Below are 20,808 nucleotides of genomic sequence, written 5' to 3' on the forward strand. Positions count from 1 at the left end.
ACGTCTTATGCCACGTTTAGTTCCCCAAACTCATTTTCTGACCAACGGGTTGCGCTTTCCTAAACACTGCAATTCCTCGCCACCAATCAGTAAGTGATGATTGGAAACCCACACTATCAGGGACATCATGAACTGGAGAGCTGTGCCCTTAAGAACATTTTCCCAGGTCTGGTTTGAGTTGGACAATTAATCGTGTGTTTGAGAAGATAACACTTCACGCTCTGTTATTTGCTCCGTGCAAGGGCACTAAGCAGATAAAAGGAAATTTACTGAGAAATTAATATGACAGTGGGTTACAGTTATTCTGTATGTGAATGGTTAATTTAGAAAGCACAGCTGTTGAGTCATACTACAAACTGTGTACCTATTTATTTAGACTCCAAAAGAGAAACGGTATGACCTAGATCATTGGTTTAGTCTAATCTGATGATTAATTGAAAATATGTATTCAAGCTGTTATCTAAACAAAGGAATTTGTTTATTAAAAAAATAATATACTTTCCAGATTTTTAGCCTTATTTCACAAGCAAGACGTTAAAAACAACACTGAAACTTCATTTTAATAATTAAATAACTTCATTTATCCAAATGATGGGAATAGTTTGATAGTTCTGAAAGTTCACATGCTTATCCTATGTATTCTATTGTAGAATACTAACTCTCCTCAACAGAACTGAGCACATTATAGTGAAAGCCCAGTGTTATTGACACTGTTTTGCTGACACTTTCCCCTATATAATGACTAAAAACAACTTCTATTATTTCTTCCTTGTAAGAGGACTCTATTATTTAAATTAATAATAATTTAACTGCAAACTAGATGTCTAAAATAATTAAAATCTCCTAAGATATCAGTTTCCCAATATAAAAAATTTTGATTTTTCTAAAGTCTAGGAAATAATGCCAGTGGATAATGCATGGAGTGGGGCAAAAGTAAGTTTATAGTTGTAAGTACGGGAATCACGGAGTTTATTCTTATATTATTATTTATTAATTATGGCATTACTGTGGATCCTCAGTTCTCCATCTCAGTTTGCTCTGGAAGGCTGTTCAAGAAGAGATTTGTCCAAAAACAAAATCATTTTTCCTACTAGAAACAATGCAAATTGGATTAATCCGATGCAGACCCATAAAGGATTCCCTGCTTTACCCTTTCTTGTTTATATACAGCACATGTCTCATGTGCTGTTTAATCTGTAAACAAACACTTCTCTTCTTAAATAGATCAGAACCGCCCCCCCCCCCCCGCCCCTCTAGCCAAAAAGGAATCACTTTCAGCTCTCCTTCAAGAGGGGTCTTTTTGGAGGTAGCATGCAGCATCTTGGCTTTGTCACCTATCACTGCCTCTGAAATGCTGTCACCAGCTGCTCTTCGTTTATCCAATTCAACCACAGTTTTTCTACCTCTTCAAATTGCCTGTGATCATCTCTTTCACATCCTTAGCAACATTAGCACTCTTGATGGGTTTTTTTGTGTTAAAATTGTGCTAATTGTGGATTTCACCAGCAGCAAAATCATTCTTTCCATTGTTTGTTGCCTGAGAGACTTTTTTTTTAATTTTACCTACACAATTATTTATCTATTTATTTATTTATTTATTTATTCATTCATTCATTCATTCATTCATTCTTAATGCTGAGGTATCAGCATGAAAGGGTTCTCAGATTGGAAAACTGAAGTTTGGTTCGACAACGGAGACATTTTCCCCATGGACAACTAGGTGGAGAACTGAACTGTTTGAGATGGAAGACATCTGAGAACTGAGGCTTGACTGTCTTTATTTGTATCACAACTGTAAGTCTACTTTTGCCCACCCCTGTCTTAGGGAAAGCAAAGCTGTGCGTGTCCACGTAGCTTCCGTTCCGAGGGTCTCACTTCTTTGCTGGGCCAGCGCACAGCGCAATGTCAGTGGCATAGGATACCGGGTCATGGCTGGCTTCAACGGAGCTTCCACCAGCATGGAAAGCCATCCGCGCGGGGGCTAAGGTCAGGCAGGCCACACACTCTCTGCCACTATATGTCTATCACAGTAGTGCACCTATAACAGAACGCACACAGTCTGCTGAGCTCCGCGGCGAGAGGCAGCCAGGGCAACAGGCCTTTTCAGAGGGTCCAGACTTCAAGGAAAATTCAAGTAAGTGATGCAGCACACACTTCAAACATTTAAAACTTTATCGGGACCTTCCAGCATCTAGGAGAGGGCTATTAATGCTGCTTTAGTATATTTTCCAACTTTTAAGAGTTTAGGAACCAAGGATACACATAAGTCAAAGTTTGTTTGATGCTAACGGGACTCTGTCAACCTGACTTTTCTCTCATCTTTGACTCTACAGGTGTGTGTGACTGCCACCTAATTGGTAGTGACATTCCTCTACTTATATATGATAGTCCCTCTAAAAGCACTGTTAAATGTATATATTACTACATCATGTTCCGCTTGAAATGTTGACATTGCAGTCAAAGTGAATTAAACTAAGGAGATTTGTAATGTGCAGACCAAAATAAAGTTACCATAATATTATTTTTCTGTTAGTGAAGTACAGCCAAGCATTATTAAAAGCACATGTCAGAAGACACTCCCTATCAGAGGTAGGGGACGGGGGTGAGGGCGGTAGGGGAATTGTGAGTCCATCTCCCCACTGGGAAAATGCCCACTCTTGTCCCACCTATCTACGGTCACAAGAGTTCTTTCAAGCAGTATTTTATTTTCACTCGAAGCTAATAAAGTAAAAATAGCCTTGCTTTTGTGATAAATTACTAACTACACCATAGGAAAAAATGATTTCATTAGTTACAACATGCTCAATTTGTTAAATTTGTGTAGATTTAGGGTAAAAATCTAGATGAAAATCTTGAATTTGTGAGGCAGAAAATTAAAACACATACTAGTTCCCTATCTGAGGTTTAATTCTACTTGCTGTATAATACCCATATATCTTCATTACAGATTATGGTACACAAATATTTTTGTTATGTTTAATATAGATCTAACTGAAAATGACAATATGAATCCTAGCCTAATGGTTGAATAATTTCACTTTTTTAAACAAATAGGATTGTTAAGATTGCCCGTCAGTTTCTCTGAAGGTAAGAAACTCCCTCGAGTTCAAAGCAAGTCAATAAATAAAACCTTGTCTCCAAAGCACTTTAAAGATTTTATTATAAACATATTTTTCCTAGTTAACTTGGGGGAAAAGATTTGACCGCAGTTCTAATTCAAGGTGTTATACCTCCTGAGCAAATTAAAAGGTCGCTCAGTATATATGAATTCATGACTGTGGAAGTATTATTTACTATGCATCAGCTAAATATGATGGGGGAACTGAAACTTCCCACATAGTGGGTTTAAGCAAAAGCCAATATGCTAACAAGGTAATCACTATGGTTCACAGCCATTTAGGATCCAGTTAAAATGTTCTTGTCACATATAATGTTGTTATAAAACATACTTTTAAAAATATAATCTAATCACCTTTGATATCAATTGGAAGTCCATGTGAAAGACATGACACTTCCCGAAATATCCAAATTGATAGTGAAAATGCTTGTATGTCGGCCAAGATGCATCATTAAGAATAATATTATATTAGGATAATATCTGTCACTGACCTGTCCTAAAGCTTTTTTCTCAATCCTTTTCATAACTAAAATCAACTCCTTTATAACTAAAATGTAAACATATATTTAACATGCTCAGTCATGTACCAGTGTTCTAGCTATATGAGTAATCTGTTCCACTCTGCATGCAATATGCTTGTCACACTAATGCCTCAAGAAGGGTAAGTAAATGAATGAAATCGCATTATACAGACTTGTAATTACTTCCTCTTTCTTTTAGAATTCTCCACGTGGGATAAACTTTGAAAATTACATGCCTATGTTTGGTGTACAAAAATCTATCAGTAATGCACAGAATTATTTCTAATACAAGTCTACAGACAAAAACTGTCTAACAATTGCAACAACTTAAGTGTGGCAAATATTGTTAAAGGAGATAATACATTCTTACACTAAGTGATGAGTATGTACACAGCAAAAAAACCTAAATTTTGTTCTTAGCTTTTCAGTTTTCAAAAACAAAACAGTAAACCCAGAATTTTATATCCAGTAAAAATATCCTTAAGCACTGAAGAAAAACCCAAACATTCCCAAATGAATATAAACTGAGAATACATTGCCGGCATACCTACCTTAAAAGAATGACTAAAGTAACAAAGAAAATGATAAAAGCAGGACTCGTAGAACTCCACCAGGAAGGAAAAAAACACAGAAAGGAGTAAAAATGTTGGTAAATACAACAGAGTTTCATTCTCTTCTAAAATTCTCTAAGTTATGTTTGGCATCAGAAGCAAAAATATAACTCTGTCTAATATGGTTCTAAACATATGGAGAGGAAATATTCAAGATAATTATACAGAGTGGTGTATAGGTCATTGAGAAGGGCACATCGCTTCTGTGATATTCCTATCAAAAATGCACCTCAATCAAATAATGAGAAAATATCAGGAAAAACAAACAAATTATTAACATTCTACAAAATAAGTATTCAATATTATGCAAAAATGTCAAGATCATAAAAGGCTAAAGAGCTGCTACTTGATCTTAAGCGACATGGCAATTAAATGCAATGTGGGCCAAAACCGGTTTGGCTCAGTGGTAGAGCGTCGGTCTGCGGACTAAAAGGTCCCGGGTTTGATTCTGGTCAAGGGCATGTATAATATATTGGTTGCAGGCACATCCCTGGTGGGGGGTGTGCAGGAGGCAGCTGGTTGATGTTTCTCTCTTATCAATGTTTCTAACTCTCTATCTCTCTCCCTTCCTCTCTGTACAAAATCAATAAAAATTAAAAAATAATTAAAAAATAATAAATAATAAATGCAATGTGGGATCCTAGACTGGGTTTGAGACCTGAAAAAGAACATTGGTAGAAAAAACTGGAAAAATCTGAATAAGATCTGTATAAGATTAATTATTGTATCATCATTAATGTCCTGGTACTGACAATTATACTATACTTATATAATTGTTAACTGTAAAGTCTATACTATTTTTTCTCCTTTTCTCTAAGTGTAAAAAAAAACACACATTTTAAAGGTGATTTGTAAGCACTTTCTTAAGTGCTTCAGAATAAATGAGACTTGAAAGAAGCTGAGAGCCTATTAGAATAAATAACAGATAAATTTAAGTTTTCCTATGCACATTAGAATTTTATACTAAAAGAATCTTTCAAAAACAAAAGAAGAGAATCAGTGGAGGCTAAATTTTCTCTTAATTAGAAAAATAAAGTTACTGGACAATGTGAGTACTTCCTACCTCTGATATAGGAAGGAAAGAGGATGCAGGAAAACAATTTCCTAGCATAAAAACCTGAAAATCACAATATCCAAACAATTATGAAAAAGAGGAGTTAAAGATTCCTCTATAAGATAGAGTTTTTGAGAGAGAAAAATAACAATATAGGTCTATGCAATTGGGACTAAATAACATCAATAAATGTTACTTAATTTACAAAAGTCACTGCTTAAACTGCAGATCCAATGAGGTAGTAACACCACCTTTCAGATTTTCAGCAATTTCTATTTGTTTAAAATATTTTTTTATTGATTTTAGAGAGGAAGAGAGATGGAGAAAAACATCAATGATGAGAAAGAATCATTGGTCAGCTGCCTCCTGCAGGCCCCACACTGGGAACCGAGCCCAGTATCTGGGCATGTGCTCTGACCGGGAATCAAACCTGTGACCTGGTTCATAGGCAAAACTCAACCACTGAGCCACGCCGGCTGGGCACAGCTATTTCTATTTTTAATCTAGGAAAGTATTACTATCTCCACCCTCAACTTTCTCCCCTATCATTACACACTGTTTCCACTGAAACTACTCTAAACAGGAAGCAGTAACCACCTCAACGCCAAGTTCTTTGCAGCATTTGACAGAGAAATATATGCACAACCAGGAGTGACTACTATTCCAGAAGCCAAGAGAAAGGAAAGTTCAAGATGAGATTAAAAGTTTGGAATTTGAATCCAGACAGGTTAACTGCCTCTAAAAACAAAATTCAAAACTATGCAGAGAAATGAAACAGAATCCAGTCCCTATAATGTATCATTCATAATAGTCAGAATGCAATCCAAAATGACTTGACCTAAAATAACCAGGAAAAAGTGACTCATTCTCAAGTGAAAAGGCAATCTATAGAGGCCACATCCAATGCTGAAATAAGCAGAAAAGCACTTATTATACTTACGTACAAGGTTATACAGGAAAATATGTATATAAGGAATGAATGAACTCACCAGAGAAACAGAATTTTTAAAGAAGAACCATATGAAATTATGAAAATGAAAATATCCAAGAGACGACAACAAAATAGATCACAAACGAAAGAAACGGAGGACAAAAAGCGTCTGGATATAGAGTTCAAATCTACGCTTATAAGGTTTTTCAAGAATTTCCTAGAAAAGATGGATAAGACCTATGAGGATATGAAAAGAGATCAACTAGAATTAATAAGGAGTCATCAAGAAATGATAAGGGATCAACAAGAAATAAAGAATACATTGTCTGAAATAAAAAATATTTTACAGAGTCCTAAAAACAGAAGGGAAGATCGCAAGAATCAAGTCAAAGATTTGGAACATAAAGAGCCAGAAGACACTCCTCCACAGAAGTTAGAAGGCAAGAGAATCCAGAAAATTGAAGATAATGTAAGAAACCTCTGGGACAACTTCAAGCGAACCAACATCAGAATTATGTGGGTCCCAGAAGATGAGAGAGAGCAAGATATCGAAAACATATTGAAAGAAATAGTGACAGAAAACTTCCCCCACCTGGTGAAAGAATTAGACTTACAAGTTCAGGAAGCACACAGAACTCCAAACAAAAGGAATCCAAAGAGGACCACATCAAGAAACATCATAATTAAAATTCCAAGAGCAAAAGACAAAGAGAGAATATTAAAAGCAGCAAGAGCAAAGAAGGTAGTTACCTATAAAGGAGCACCTATACGATTGTCAGCTGACTTCTCAACAGAAACCATGCAGGCCAGAAGGCAATGGCAAGAAATATTCAAGGTGATGAATAGTAAGAACCTACAGCCAAAGATAATCTATCCAGCAAAGCTATCACTCAGAATCGAAGGTCAGATAAAGAGCTTCACTAATAAAAAAAAGCTAAAGGAGTTCATCAACACCAAACCAGAATTATATGAATTGCTGAAGGGGGTTCTTTCAGAAGAGAAAGTAAACAAAGATAAAAATTATGAACAACAAATACGTAACTATCAACAAGTGAATCTAAAAACCAAGGAAATTAAAAAAAAAAATCTGATGAACAATATTAACTGTTGAATATAATAGAATCAGAGGTATGGAAGGGGAGTGAACTGACGATTCTTGGGGAAAAGGGGAGAGGGGGGCGTGGGAAGAGACTGAACATAAACTGTGCACCTATGGATGAGGACAATGGGGAGTGGGGAAAGGGCAGAGGGCGGGGTGGGAACCTGGTGGAGGAGAGCAATGGTGGGGGGGAAAAAAGGAACATTTGTAATAATATGAACAATAAAAACTTATTTAAAAAAAAAAGAAGAAGAAAAGAAAATATCCAAGAGAAAAAAAAAAATCACTGAATAAAGGAGATACAGGAAAGAGGGAACTTACAGGTCAATAGAAATAGTATAATCTGAGGTTCAGGGAAAAATTTTTTATTTAAAAATAGATAAAGCCTCAGGAATCTGTGGGACAATAATTAAAAACGCATGTAAATGAAGGCCCAAAAAGAGAGGAGATAGAAAAGTGTGCAAAAATATATTTGGAAGAACTATGGCCAAAAATCCCCCAAATTTGATGAAAGCAATAAATATACCAATTTAAGAAATTCCAAAATATACAGTGAGTTCAGTATTGGCACAAAAAAAAAAAAAAAAAGTCCAGGTCCTAACCCAGCAGCTTTGAATGTGATTTTTTTTTTTGGAAATAGTCTTTGCAGATGGGATTAAGTTAAGGATCTCAGGATAAGATAATCCTAGGGTTACAGTGGGCCTTACATCCAAACACTAGGGTCCTTATGGCTTTTCCAATACTTCGAATTACTTTTTGTGACAGATGTCACGATTGCCAGTAATGAATGAATAAGTGCATTGGTCAATTCAGTGGCATTCAATCACAAGTGGTAAAATTCCAATCAGGCAATACATTCATTGGATAAAGACTCTTGCAGATAACAATATAAAATGTAGACAAAATGAAAGAAAAATACCTGAAGGCACTGGAATGTGATCAAGAGCAGGCAGACACCAGGGCACAGTTTTCCCTTAACCTCAAAGGACCAAAACTAGAAGGAATAAAAATTGTGACTGTTTGCCCTTTTTTTTTTTTTGCTTGAGGGTATTCTCGCTTTCTATAGTTCTATCGGTGGAAAACTGCAGTCTTTCCAGCAGGAGGTGGCAGGGGAAAGCTCTTAAGGGTGGCAGGCAAGCTGGCATTGAGGGAACAAATCCCAGAAGTAAGGTGGCTGCCAAGTGGTACAACTCTCCATCTGCATATACACCGCACCCAAATCCCCACCTGATCACAGACTCTGCATGTCCAGGAAAGATCACAGAGGGCCGGACATAAAAGTGGGCAGAGAGAAGTAAGAAATCCATTAAGATCTGAAAGTTTGAGGTTGGTGGTTGTTCTCTTCCTTTCTTATTGAATTTACTGGGGTGACCTATAGGTTAATAAAATCATATAGGTTTCAGATGTTGAATGTTACAAAACATCACCTGTATATTATATAGTGTGTGTTCAAGTCAAGTCTCCTTCCATCACCACTGCTATGTTTTTAATAAAACATAGTGCGGTCTGCCGAAACCGGTTTGGTTCAGTGGACAGAGCATCGGCCTGCGGACTGAAGGGTCTCAGGTTCGATTCCGGTCAAGGGCATGTACATTGGCTGTGGGCACATCCCCGGTGGGGTGTGTGCAGGAGGTAGCTGGTCGATGTTTCTCTCTCATTGATGTTTCTAGCTCTCTATCCCTCTCCCTTCCTCTCTGTAAAAAAAAAAAAAAAAAAAAAAAAAAAAAAAAAATCAATAAAATATATATTTTTTAAAGATAGCATGGTCTGTAAAGTATATACAGCTTGAGTACTGGAAAGCTAAATGCTTCACTGGACTGAAGTATCCATAGACATGGGCTGGTTGATAAGCTGAAAAAGTAAGGGGAGGGCAGAAATGCTGAAAGCTAAGAAATGCAAAGAGGATGGGCTCCAAAATATGAGGATGAACTCAGCCCAAATAATTATGAAGGCACAGGAGAGGCACTGCAAGAGAAAAGGCCACAGCGGGACGCCGAGAGAACTACGTGGGGTATCAGCTGAGGAAGGTCGCTGCGGGAGAGGCAAAGCTTACACTTCAGTCCAGACTGCTTAACTGAGTGCTGGACAAAAACAACAACAACCATCTGCAAAAGGAAAAATTATAAGAGTTGCTTGAACATATTATCCACAATGTCCATTTTTCAAACAAAAGTTACAGATATGCAAAAAAGAAAAAAAAGGAAAGGGTGATCCACATTCACACATAAAGCAATCAATAGAAACAGACTCCTGCCCTAGATGGTTTGGATGCGGACTGAAGGGTACCAGGTTCGATTTTGGTCAAGGGCATATGCCTAGGTTGTGGGCTCAGTCCCCAGAAGGGGGCATGCAGGAAGAAGCTGATCAATGATTCTCTCTCATCATTGATATTGATGTTTCTCTCTCTCTTTCTTTCTATCTCTCTCTTTTTTTCTCTCTCTCTCTCTCCATCTCTTTCTCTCTCCCCCTTCATCTCTGGAATAAAAACATATATTAAAACAAAAACATAAAAGCAAACCCATACATGTCTAGGAAAAAAGTTAGAGAAAATCTTTGCAACCTTGTAGTCAAAGATTTCTTAGATAAGATCAAAAAGGCACAAACTATATGGAAAATTGAACTTCATCAACAATGAAACTTCAACTTTTCAAAAGATGCCATTAAAATAATGGGGGGGGGGGAGTCACAGGCAGTGAGATATTTGTAACACAAAAATGATATCCAGAATAGATTTTTTTAAACTGTTATAACTCCATAAAAAGAAAATGCTCCAATTAAAAACTGGGCAAAAGATGTGGACATTTCACAAAGATATATAATTTGGCCAATAAACACAACGTAAAGAAGCTCATATTGCCCTAGCTGGTTTGGCTCAGCAGATGGAGTCTCAGCCTGCGGACTGAAGGGTCCTGAGTTCGATTCCGGTCAAGGGCACATGCCCAGGTTGTGGGCTCAATCCCCACAGGGGACATGCAGAAGGCAGCCAACCAGTGATTCACTCTTATAACTGATGTTTGTTTCTCTCTCTCTCTCTCTCTCTCTCTCTCTCTCTCTCTCTCTCTCTCTCTCTCCCCCTTTCTCTTCCTCTCTGAAATCAAAAATACATATTTTTTAAAAAGCAGCTCACATTGTTGGTCACCAGTGAAGTACAAGTTAAAATATAAATCAGATACTACTGTACCATTCATAAAATAAGACTGGTCACTGTATGCAGCCCTCATTCATTGCTGGCAGGAATGTAATGATACAACACATTGAAAAAGAATCTGGGAGTTCCTTATAAATTTCTACATACACTTACCATGTGACCCAGCAATTCCACTCTAAGGTATTTTTCCAAGAGAATTAGAAATATGGAAAAACCGGTTTGGCTCAGTGGATAGAGCGTCGGCTTGGGGACTGAAAGGTCCCGGGTTCGATACCGGTCAAGGGCATGTACCTTGGTTGCGGGCATATCCCCAGTAGGGGGTGTGCAAGAGGCAGCTGATCGATGACTCTCTCTCATCGATGTTTCTAACTCTCTATCTCTCTCCCTTCCTCTCTGTACAAAATCAATAAAATATATTAAAAAAAAAAAAAAAAAAAAAAAAAAAAAAGAAAATAGAAATATGTCTGCACAAAATCTCGTACATGAATATTCACAAAAAGCTTTATTCATAATAGCCCCAAACTGAAAACAACTCAGATGTCCATCAATAGATAACCTGATCGGTGTGGTATATATCCATGTAATTAACTAGTACTTAGCAATAAAAAGAAACAAACTAGTGATATATACAACATAAACAAATTTTAAAACATATTGAGTCAAAGAAATCAGACGCAAAACTGTGCATGCCACCTGGTTCCATTTTTATGAAATTCCTGAAAAGGTAAAACTAATCTTTAGTGACAAGAGGCTATCCTGGTTGCCTGAGCCATGGGGAGGTGAGGGAACAGGCTCCTGAGAGGAGCAGGGAATTGGTCACGGTAATGGCAATATTCCCATCTTGATTGTGGTGGTAGTTACATGTTGGTCCACATTTTTCAAAACTCATCAAGGTGTACAATTAAAATGAGTGTGTTTTATTGTATGTAAATGATACCTCAATAAGGTTGATTAAAACATTGAAAAGTGTAGTTACCTGTCAGAATGGCTACCATCAACAAATCAACAAATGACAAGTGCTGGGGAGGATGTGGAGAAAAGGAAACCCTAGTGCACTACTCGTGGGAATGCAGACTGTGCAGCCACTGTGGAGAACAGTATGGAGTTTCCTAAAAACATTAGAAAGAAACAACCATTTGACCCAGTGATCCCACCTCTAGGAAAATATCCTGAGAATTCCGAAACACCAATCAGGAAGAATGTATGCACCCCTTTGTTCACAGCAGCACTATTTACAATAGTTAAGATCTAGACACAGCCCAAGTGCCCATCAGCAGATGAGTGGATTAAAAAGCTGTGGTACATTTACACCGTGGAATACTATGCAGCAGTAAAAAAGGATCTTTTACTCTTTGAGACAGCATGGAGGGACCTGGAGAATATTATGCTAAGTGAAATAAGCCAGTCAGAGAAAGATAGGTATCAAATGATCTCACTCATATGTGGAATCTAATGAACAAAATACACTGATGAACAAAATAGGTCCAGAGACATAGAAGCATGGAACAGACTGACAAATTCCAGAGGGAAGGTGGGGGTGGGAGGCACGGAGGGAGGGATAACCATCACCAAAGAACTTATATGCATATATGCATAACCCATGGACTGTACAGACAATAGTGTAGTGAAGGGTGAAGGTCTGAACATGAGGGAGGTTGGGGGAGTGGGTCAAGGCGGTGGGGGGGGGGGGGAAGAAGCAGGAGTGGGAAGAAGGGGGACATCTGTAATGCTTTGAACAATAAAGATAAATTTAAAAATAAATAGGAAAAAAGTGTACTTATCTTTGACACAACAGTTAAAGACACTAAGTCACTGCTTATACATCTCATAAATAAACTTAACTCATGCCCTGGCTGGTTTGGCTCAGTGGATAAAGCGTCAGCCTGTGGACTGACGGGTTTCAGGTTCAATTCCAGTCAAGGGCATGTACCTTGGTTGCGGGCACATCCCCAGTAGGGGGTGTACAGGAGGTAGCTGATCAATGTTTCTCTCTCATCAATGTTTCTAATTCTCTATCCCACTCCCTTCCTCTCTGTAAGGAAATAAAAATAAAAAATCAATAAAAAATATATTATAAAAATTATGAACAACAAATACGTAACTATCAACAAGTGAAACTAAAAACCAAGGGAATTAAAAAATCTAATGAACAATATTAACTGGTGAATATAATAGAATCAGAGGTATGGAAGGAGAGTGGACTGACGATTCTTGGGGAAAAGGGGAGTGGGGGTGCAGGAAGAGACTGAACAAAAACTGTGCACCTATGGATGTGGACAATAGGGGGTGGGGAAAGGGCAGAGGGTGGGTGGGAACCTGGTAGAGGGGAGCAATTGAGGGGGGGAGAGGAACACATTTGTAATAATCTGAACAATAAAGATTTATTTCAATATATATATTTAAAAAAAACTTAACTCATCTCACAATTTTCAAGCAGCTGTTACCTTAGGATATTACCACCACTCGAATTTATCCTATGTGCTCATGTGACTATCTGCCCTTCGGCCTGTTCCCCCTACAACACATCCCACTCTAATGTTAGTTCCATGAGGGCAGAAACTTTGACTGAATTTATGTTGCATCCTCAGTGCCAACAAATGTACATGGCCCATGGCAGGCGCTCCATGCGTTTTGCTTGAATTAATGAATGTTAGTACTCATTGGGATGAATACTCACGAATCTCTCCTAGGCCTTTGCCCAGTTTTCCTGGTCAGTCTTCTATCTATAGTTTAATTACATCTATATACTTAGGACTGTGTCCTACACTCTCTTGCTAATATCTGGACCCATTACTACTGCCCATTGGGCATCTCCATTTGAAAGTCCCTCAGGCAACTCAAATTCCACGTGTCTAAAGTGGAACTTACTAACTTCCTCTAAGCTTATTCATCTCATCTATATTAAAAATAAAACCTTATCTCAAACATATCATTCACATTACCTTCCTTCTTTTCACACAAACTCACATTTACCCTCTCAAATTCCTAACAGAATACTCTATGTATCCTCACACAGTCTCCATTTAGTCCATACATTAAATCCAGTGTCCACCCTGACCAGGCCAAAGCAGCTTCACAGAAGTCAGCAACAGACATCATGTAATGTTCTCAATTAAATGAATTCTCTCTTAGACGACTGTACTTTTAGACCCTTCCTCTACACCCACTGGCTCTGCCTTCATTCGATCTTTGTTATGTCTCTCCTAGATTTATGCAAAACCACTCTAATTAGTCTCTCCACCACCAGTCTCTCGTTTGTCTAGTTCATCTTTCTCAATGCCTACAGAATTATTTTTCTGAAATACAAAAACCACGCCACTACCCTTTCAAAAATATGCCGGGGCCAGTTTGGCTCAGTGGATAGAGCGTCAGTCTGCAGACAAAGGGATCCCGGGCTCAATTCCGGTCAAGGGCATGTACTTGGTTGCGGGCACATCCCCAGTGGGGGATTTGCAAGAGGCAGCTGGTCGATGTTTCTCTCTCATAGATGTTTCTAGCTCTCTATTCCTCTCCCTTCCTCTCCGTAAAAAATCAATAATATATATATATTTTTTAAAAAGGAGGAGGGAAACTAGGAAGAGCACAGGACAGCAAACTGGAATTAAACCCACCTAGAAAGAATAGCTTATTAAAGTACAGTCAGCTCTCCATATCCGCGTTTCCACGTCTGCAGATTCAACCAACTGCTGGTCATAACTATGCAGAAAAAGGGTTATGTTGTTGCTGATGTGAGCTTGGTGGTCACGTCTGTGATGGTACAGGTGTACTCACGTACAGGCTGTTTTCTTGTCATTAATCCCTAAACAATACCATGTAACAACTAAGTACATAGCATTGACATTGTGTTAGGTATCATAAGCAGTCTAGAGATGGTTTAACGTCTACGGGAGGATTTGTGTAGGGTACAGGCAAATACTGTGCTGTTCTGCATAAGAGACTTGAGCATCCGCGCACAATTTGATACTGCGGGCCTGGAACCAATCTTCTGGGGATACCGAGGGGCAAATGGAATTCATTTTCAAACTAATCGTTTTCTAATGACTCATTTAAACAAGCAGAACTGCTTATATTTAATTACACAAAGATATTTCTAACATAATTAGCATGGAAAATCAAAAAACTTAGGATTGTATAAATTAAAACGTAACAAAAAGGTATTCAAATATTCAGCTCAAAGGTACAGCATTTCAAGAATGTCTTTCCCATAATAATTTTCTTTAAAAAGCCCCATGATTTGGAAACATTTTGGCATTATAATGAAAGAGTATCAAATTACACAACAAAAAGCTCTGCTTTTATGAAATGCATGAAAGTTATAGAAGCACTCTGACTGAAGCATAAAGTCTGAGGTTCACAGGACTGATGACATAAAACTTTTTGCTAAAAAAAAAATAATAAAACATTCAGGTTCTAAAAGAGGATGATTAAAATGCACTCGATGAAACTGCAAAGAAGCAAATACTTATGACACAGATCCAAAAGCTTGCTTCTAAAATGTGATTCAAAACCTTAGGTGAGCCCAAGCAGGAATAAAAGCATCACCAAGAATGTGCAAGGGTTCAGTCACATTCTGCTCTGTGAAGTCAGCTTTATTAATAATAACTTTAATTGCATAATAATTTAAATTACTTAATAGAGTTAAGCAAAAGAATGTGAGCTTAATACCCACATTCTGGTAAGCAGATGAACTTTTAGTAATTTATAAGTTTTCATTAAAGGCTGGATAATGAAAAAAAAATTAAAAGTTAAAGCAATTTTGTTTTCAGTACACTAATATAATTTTACTTTGTAATACAATATTAACTGTCACATCAGATTTCAATAGGCAAAGAAGGCCAAGAAAGGATTTATACAATATCCAATAAGCAATAATTACCTAGTCAGCATACAATAACAAAATAAAAAAATACTAACCTAGAAACACAGTAAAAGGATTTATTGTGTTTAAGTTCCAGAAATAAAAATAACAGAATAGCATAACACCCCGGCCCTATAATTTCTAAACTACAACCCAATTAAAACATTTAAGAAATAGGAGCAATCTACATGTTTTTCCACCAGGTAAATAGACCTGAGAAAGTTACCTATAAAGAAATAGGCTTTAAAACTCTTAACCACAAAGAATCTTCTACTGTGACATGAAGATGTGGCTACATCTCTCATAACACTAAGCCATTTCCCACAATCCTGTCCACTGCACAGCGGACAATATTTCATATCACCAGAGAGACAATTATTTCATATCAACACCCAGCTCATTCAACCAAAGAAGCCTGTTTATACTCATTAGTGTGTTAAAGTCACATTACACAAATTTAGAAATGGTTAGCTTGTCCATAAATAATGAATATTATCTCTGCCGTAAGCTGTAACAAAAGGTCTGAGCAATCAGTCCAATAATGGAGAAAACAGACTACAGTCTGACTAAGGTGAAGATATATTCAAATTATTACTGTTTTCATTGCCAAGAATTAACAAATAAATACAAATAAAAAAATTGAAGCAGCAAAATTACATCTACCACATCTCTAAGCAAAAAATCAATTCAGAGCTTGGATGCAATTTTTGCTTCTTAAAAAAAAAAAATGCAGCATTACTTGGAGATGTTTCTCAATGACTAGATTTGTAAATAAGCAGTGACTTTCTTTTCATGTCAATCTATGTCTAGTTCATTCTATGCAGGTTATACACAGAACTAAAAATTACTTCGCTGTTTTCCAGTATGTGGTACGAATCAAAGTCTTTTTATTTTGAACAGTGATTTATTGTCATTCTTATAATTAACAAAACCAAGTTCTAAAATTTTAACTTTAAGCGCTTAAAATTTCAGATAAAGAGACAATAATTGGTAACAGTTTCTGTAATTTCATATTAATAGTCTGATGACTACCTGGCAGTCAACTTGAATGAATCCATTTCCGGTGGAGAAAAAAGAAAACGTGCAAAAATCCCTCCCCACACCAAAAACACACGCTCTACTTTCTTATTTTGTATCTAAACTTGTAAAATTTGTAGAAATATATGATCATTCTACACAGTACAGAGCTCCTAGAGTGTTTCTAAAGAAAATTACACTTTCTGGTCATAAGGAAGAAGATAGGATGGAAAAGAGGTGGAAACAGGGGAACCTGCAGGAGCGAGACCCCCACGCACAAGCTCACTGCAGTTCAGCAGTCACATTAAAAGGTCACGTTAGCGGTGACAGGTCAGCACATGATGTTCAAGCAACTAAGAAATCAGAACACAGGTATTTCCTCTTCCTAGTGTTAACCATTCTTTCAAAAACTATATCCATAAAGGATTGTCGGGTGGTTTTTTTCAAAGGAGAACAAAAAATAAACAGGAAAGAAATGCTTCTATCCCCAAATTCATCTAGACGGCCAGTCAAGTGGACTAGGGCTGGTTTCAGACCGCCCAATGACACCGAATTGTTGGTAGATGCCACCCCCACACGGTTCAAAACATGATCCAGTAAAACAAATACTCGGCATTATGCCCCAAACAACTAGAAAGTATTTCATTATTGTTCTAATCCCATGTTTAATGAATTCCTTAGATAACAGACCTTTTTATCTTAATGACATACCTGAATTATTACTGGCAACAGAATTCAAAACTTCAATGAGTATAAAAGCATCATTAGAAGAACTCAACCTTATGTAAAAGGAGGGAGAACTCAGAGCTCAATACGGCTGCCAAATATGTGAAGGCAGAAATTTTGTTTGTGGAAGACAGAGTGGAGCTAGCTATACCCACCCAATCAAGACCAACCAAATTACAGAATAGAGAATTGGGGGTGGCGGATAGGGGGAGTTTAAAAAAATATATAAAAGAAGAGGAAGAAGAAAAATGGAGGAGAGCCAGGCAGCAAAAGACTCGCTAGGGAGAATGAAAATAAAAGACAATGAGGCACGTGTATATGGCCCTCTTTTCTCTGCCGTTGGTGTGCCTAGGACTTGACAATGTAAGTGGCATATGGGTCACACTAGCAGGCAAGAGATGAGCTTTCTGATGGACAGAGATGAAGTATTTGGAGCTAATGAGTTGTTTTGTTTTCTTGGTTTTGTTTTTTTTTTTGCTTTTAATTCATACCTGGAAGCCTTGAATCCTTGCTAAATATTCCAGCTGTTTTGAAGGTTGTACTGCAGAACAAGGGGGAGGAGAACTTCCTTTTAACCCTATGGCTTCCGCCGTAGGAGATGTTCCATTCATAAGGAGTTCCCTGGCAATTGTGGCTGAGCTATTCGAGGTGGGAGATAGACTGAAGAAGGAGCTGGAGGGCTGGTTCATGTCTTTGGGTGACAAATAGCCTAGGGAACTGCCAGAGATTACTTTGTGGCGGCTGGCTTCCATCTCTTGATAAACATCAGGAGACAAATGAAGAATTCCTTTCGGAGCTATAAATAAAATGAATGAACATTGTTATTACACTTACAAGTAATGGAAATAGAAACATGTTATAGCATTTACTAACTCAATGATTTCCACTGGTGTGGTGATGAAATAAGAAACACTGTCCATCAAGCATCTTCCTCATATTTGCAGAGGCAAGTGCAGCCTCCATTTAGGTAAATAATGTATGTTTCAATATTCCTAAGGTCATTAGTTTTAAAAGATCCAACAGCCCTGGCCAGCGTGGCTCAGATGGTTGAGCGTTGATCCATGCACTATAAGGTTGCTGGTTCAACTCCCAGTTGTGTGCTCAATTCCCAGTAGGGGGCATGCAGGAGGAAACATCTCACATCGATGTTTCTCTCTCTTTTCCTTTTCCTTCCTCTAAAAATCAATTTTAAAAAAATACTTTATTTAAGAAAAAGATCCAGCCCTGGCTGGTTTGGCTCAATGGACAGAGCCCTGGCCTGCAGAATGAAAGGTCCCAGGTTCAATTTCAGTCAAGGGTACATGCCTGGGTTGCAGGCTCGATCCCCCAAAGGGGATGTGCAGGAGGCAGCCAATCAATGATTGTCTCTCATCATTGATGTTTCTCTCTCTCTCTCCCCTCCTCTCTGAAATCAATAAAAAATAACAATCTATTTATATAAAAGCCCAAGCAATCATTCAAGCATTCGACCGGTAGCTATGATACGCACTGACCACCAGGGGCAAATGCTCAACACACAGGCATGTAAACATGGAACAGACTGATGAATCTCAGATTCATGCACCAGTGGGGTCCCTCAGGCTGGCCTGTGGGGATCAGGCCAAAACTGGCCCAGTGCACAGATTCATGCACTGGTGGGGTCCCTCCACCTGGCCTGCGGGGAATGAGCCAAAACTGGCAGTCTGACATCCCCGCAAGGGGTCCCGGATTGGAGAGGGGGCAGACCGGGCTGAGGGATCCCGCCCCCCCCCCCATGCATGAATTTCGTGCACTGGGCCTCTATTAAATAAATGAAAGATCCAACAAAATTATTTCAGTGAAACGTATATACCGAAGGGAAGCTATGGCAGGACAAGAATGAATAATGTATGGACATGCAATGGGAGATCAGATTAGGAATATGCAGTGTCTTCACCCTGCAATTCAATATCTTACGAGCTCATAAAAGAGACACAAACACCCTAATCTATGCAGCAACTGAGACACAGCAGGTAAAATGAAGCCTGGGCCACTCCAAAGCTGAGGTACCATCTCTGATATCCAACAGCCTGCTGGTGCTCTCCTCTTCGCGGACAACTCTAGCTCATGAACATGTCAAAAAGAGACAGGATCTTCTTCCCCCAGTCTCCTATCTTGGCTATCCCCACATGATACCACCATCTATCTGCTCAGTTGCCCAGCCTAGACTCCTGGCAGCCATGTTTGATTTATCCACAAACAAGCATTTCCTACATCCATTCTAGAATTTGCCCCTTCACCCTTAAGTTCATCGTAGTTCAAGCCAGGTCACGGATAGGCTGTGACAGACAAAGGAGAGAGTGTGGGCTATCAGGTAGTGGGGTTGTAGATGCATTAAAAAAGCACTTTCCTGCCGAAACCGGTTTGGCTCAGCGGTAGAGCGTCGGTCTGCGGACTGAAAGGTCCCAGGTTTGATTCCGGTCAAGGGCATGTATTATACATTGGTTGCAGGCACATCCCCGGTGGGGGGTGTGCAAGAGGCAGCTGGTCGATGTTTCTCTCTCATCGACGTTTCTAGCTCTCTATCTCTCTCCCTTCCTCTGTATAAAATCAATAAAATATATATACTTAAAAAAAAAAAAAAAAAAAGCACTTTCCTTTGACTATCATTTGTCTCGGAGATGTTTCAAACCACATTTCATACGACTTGTTCTAATGTCTCTGGATCAAACAACAACTCGTAAATCACATTATCTTTCAAAATTATAGATAAATCACCACTTTTGGAGAATTTGCTGAGAGATACCGCTTAACTCCCTCGTGCTTGCCCTTCCCTCTCCTGCTATTAACCTGATTCAAGACCTCAATACTGCCAGGACGGGTTTGGCTCAGTGGATAGAGCATCGGCCTGTGGACTGAAAGGTCCTGGGTTCGATTCTGGGCAGGGGCGTGTACCTCGGTTGTGGGCACATCTCCAGTGGGGGGGGTGCAGGAGGCAGCTGATCGATGATTCTCTTTCATCGATGTTTCTAACTCTCTATCCCTCTCTCTTCCTCTCTGTGAAAAATCAATAAAATATTTTTTTTTTTAAAGACCTCAATATTGATTTTTCCCCCCAATAATTTTTATTTATCAGTTATAGTTGTTGTACAACTATAGTTTTAGGTGTACAACACAGTGATTAGACATTATATTAATATAACTTAGAAAGCGATCACCCCGATAAATCTAGTACCCATCTGACACCATACATAGTAATTACAATATGATAGATTTTATGTCCCTGTGACTATTTTTATAACTGGTAATTTGTATATCTTAATTCCTTCCCCTTCTTCACCCATCCACCAATCCACCTCCCCTTTGGCAACCATCAAAATGTTCTCTGCATCTATGTATTTATTTCTGGTTTATTTTTTTAGATTCCACAAAGTGAAATCATATGGTATTTGTCTTTCCCTGTCTTATTTAAATTAACATAATATCCTCTAGGCCCATCCATGCTATCTCAAAGGGTAAGATTTCATTCTTTTTTATGACCAAGAAATATTCCATTGTATATGTGTATCTTATCTTTTTTTTATCCAATTGTCTACTGATGGACACTTAGGTTGTTTCCATATCTTGGCTATCCTATATAATTCCTATATAATAAAACCCTAATATGCAAATCAGACCAATCGCTCTGTCACACACCGACACTCGAAAGGGAGGCAACTGGCGGCAGCAATTGGGGAACGGGGCCAGCCAGAGGGCGGCATCAGGCC

General features: G+C 38.3%; 1 protein-coding gene across 1 annotated transcript in view; it reads right to left on the reverse strand.

Annotated features, from left to right (window-relative positions):
* Positions 1–20,808, reverse strand: part of STAU2 (staufen double-stranded RNA binding protein 2) — a 215,306-nt gene that overhangs the window by 93,596 nt on the left and 100,902 nt on the right. The window contains 3 exon segments of the mRNA XM_045581486.1: positions 1,923–2,015; positions 2,018–2,038; positions 17,575–17,879. Coding sequence (XP_045437442.1) covers positions 1,923–2,015; positions 2,018–2,038; positions 17,575–17,879 — 419 coding nt within the window.

The sequence above is a fragment of the Pipistrellus kuhlii genome, unplaced genomic scaffold, assembly GCF_014108245.1.
Source record: "Pipistrellus kuhlii isolate mPipKuh1 unplaced genomic scaffold, mPipKuh1.p scaffold_m20_p_14, whole genome shotgun sequence".
In the NCBI taxonomy this organism is placed as follows: domain Eukaryota; kingdom Metazoa; phylum Chordata; class Mammalia; order Chiroptera; family Vespertilionidae; genus Pipistrellus; species Pipistrellus kuhlii.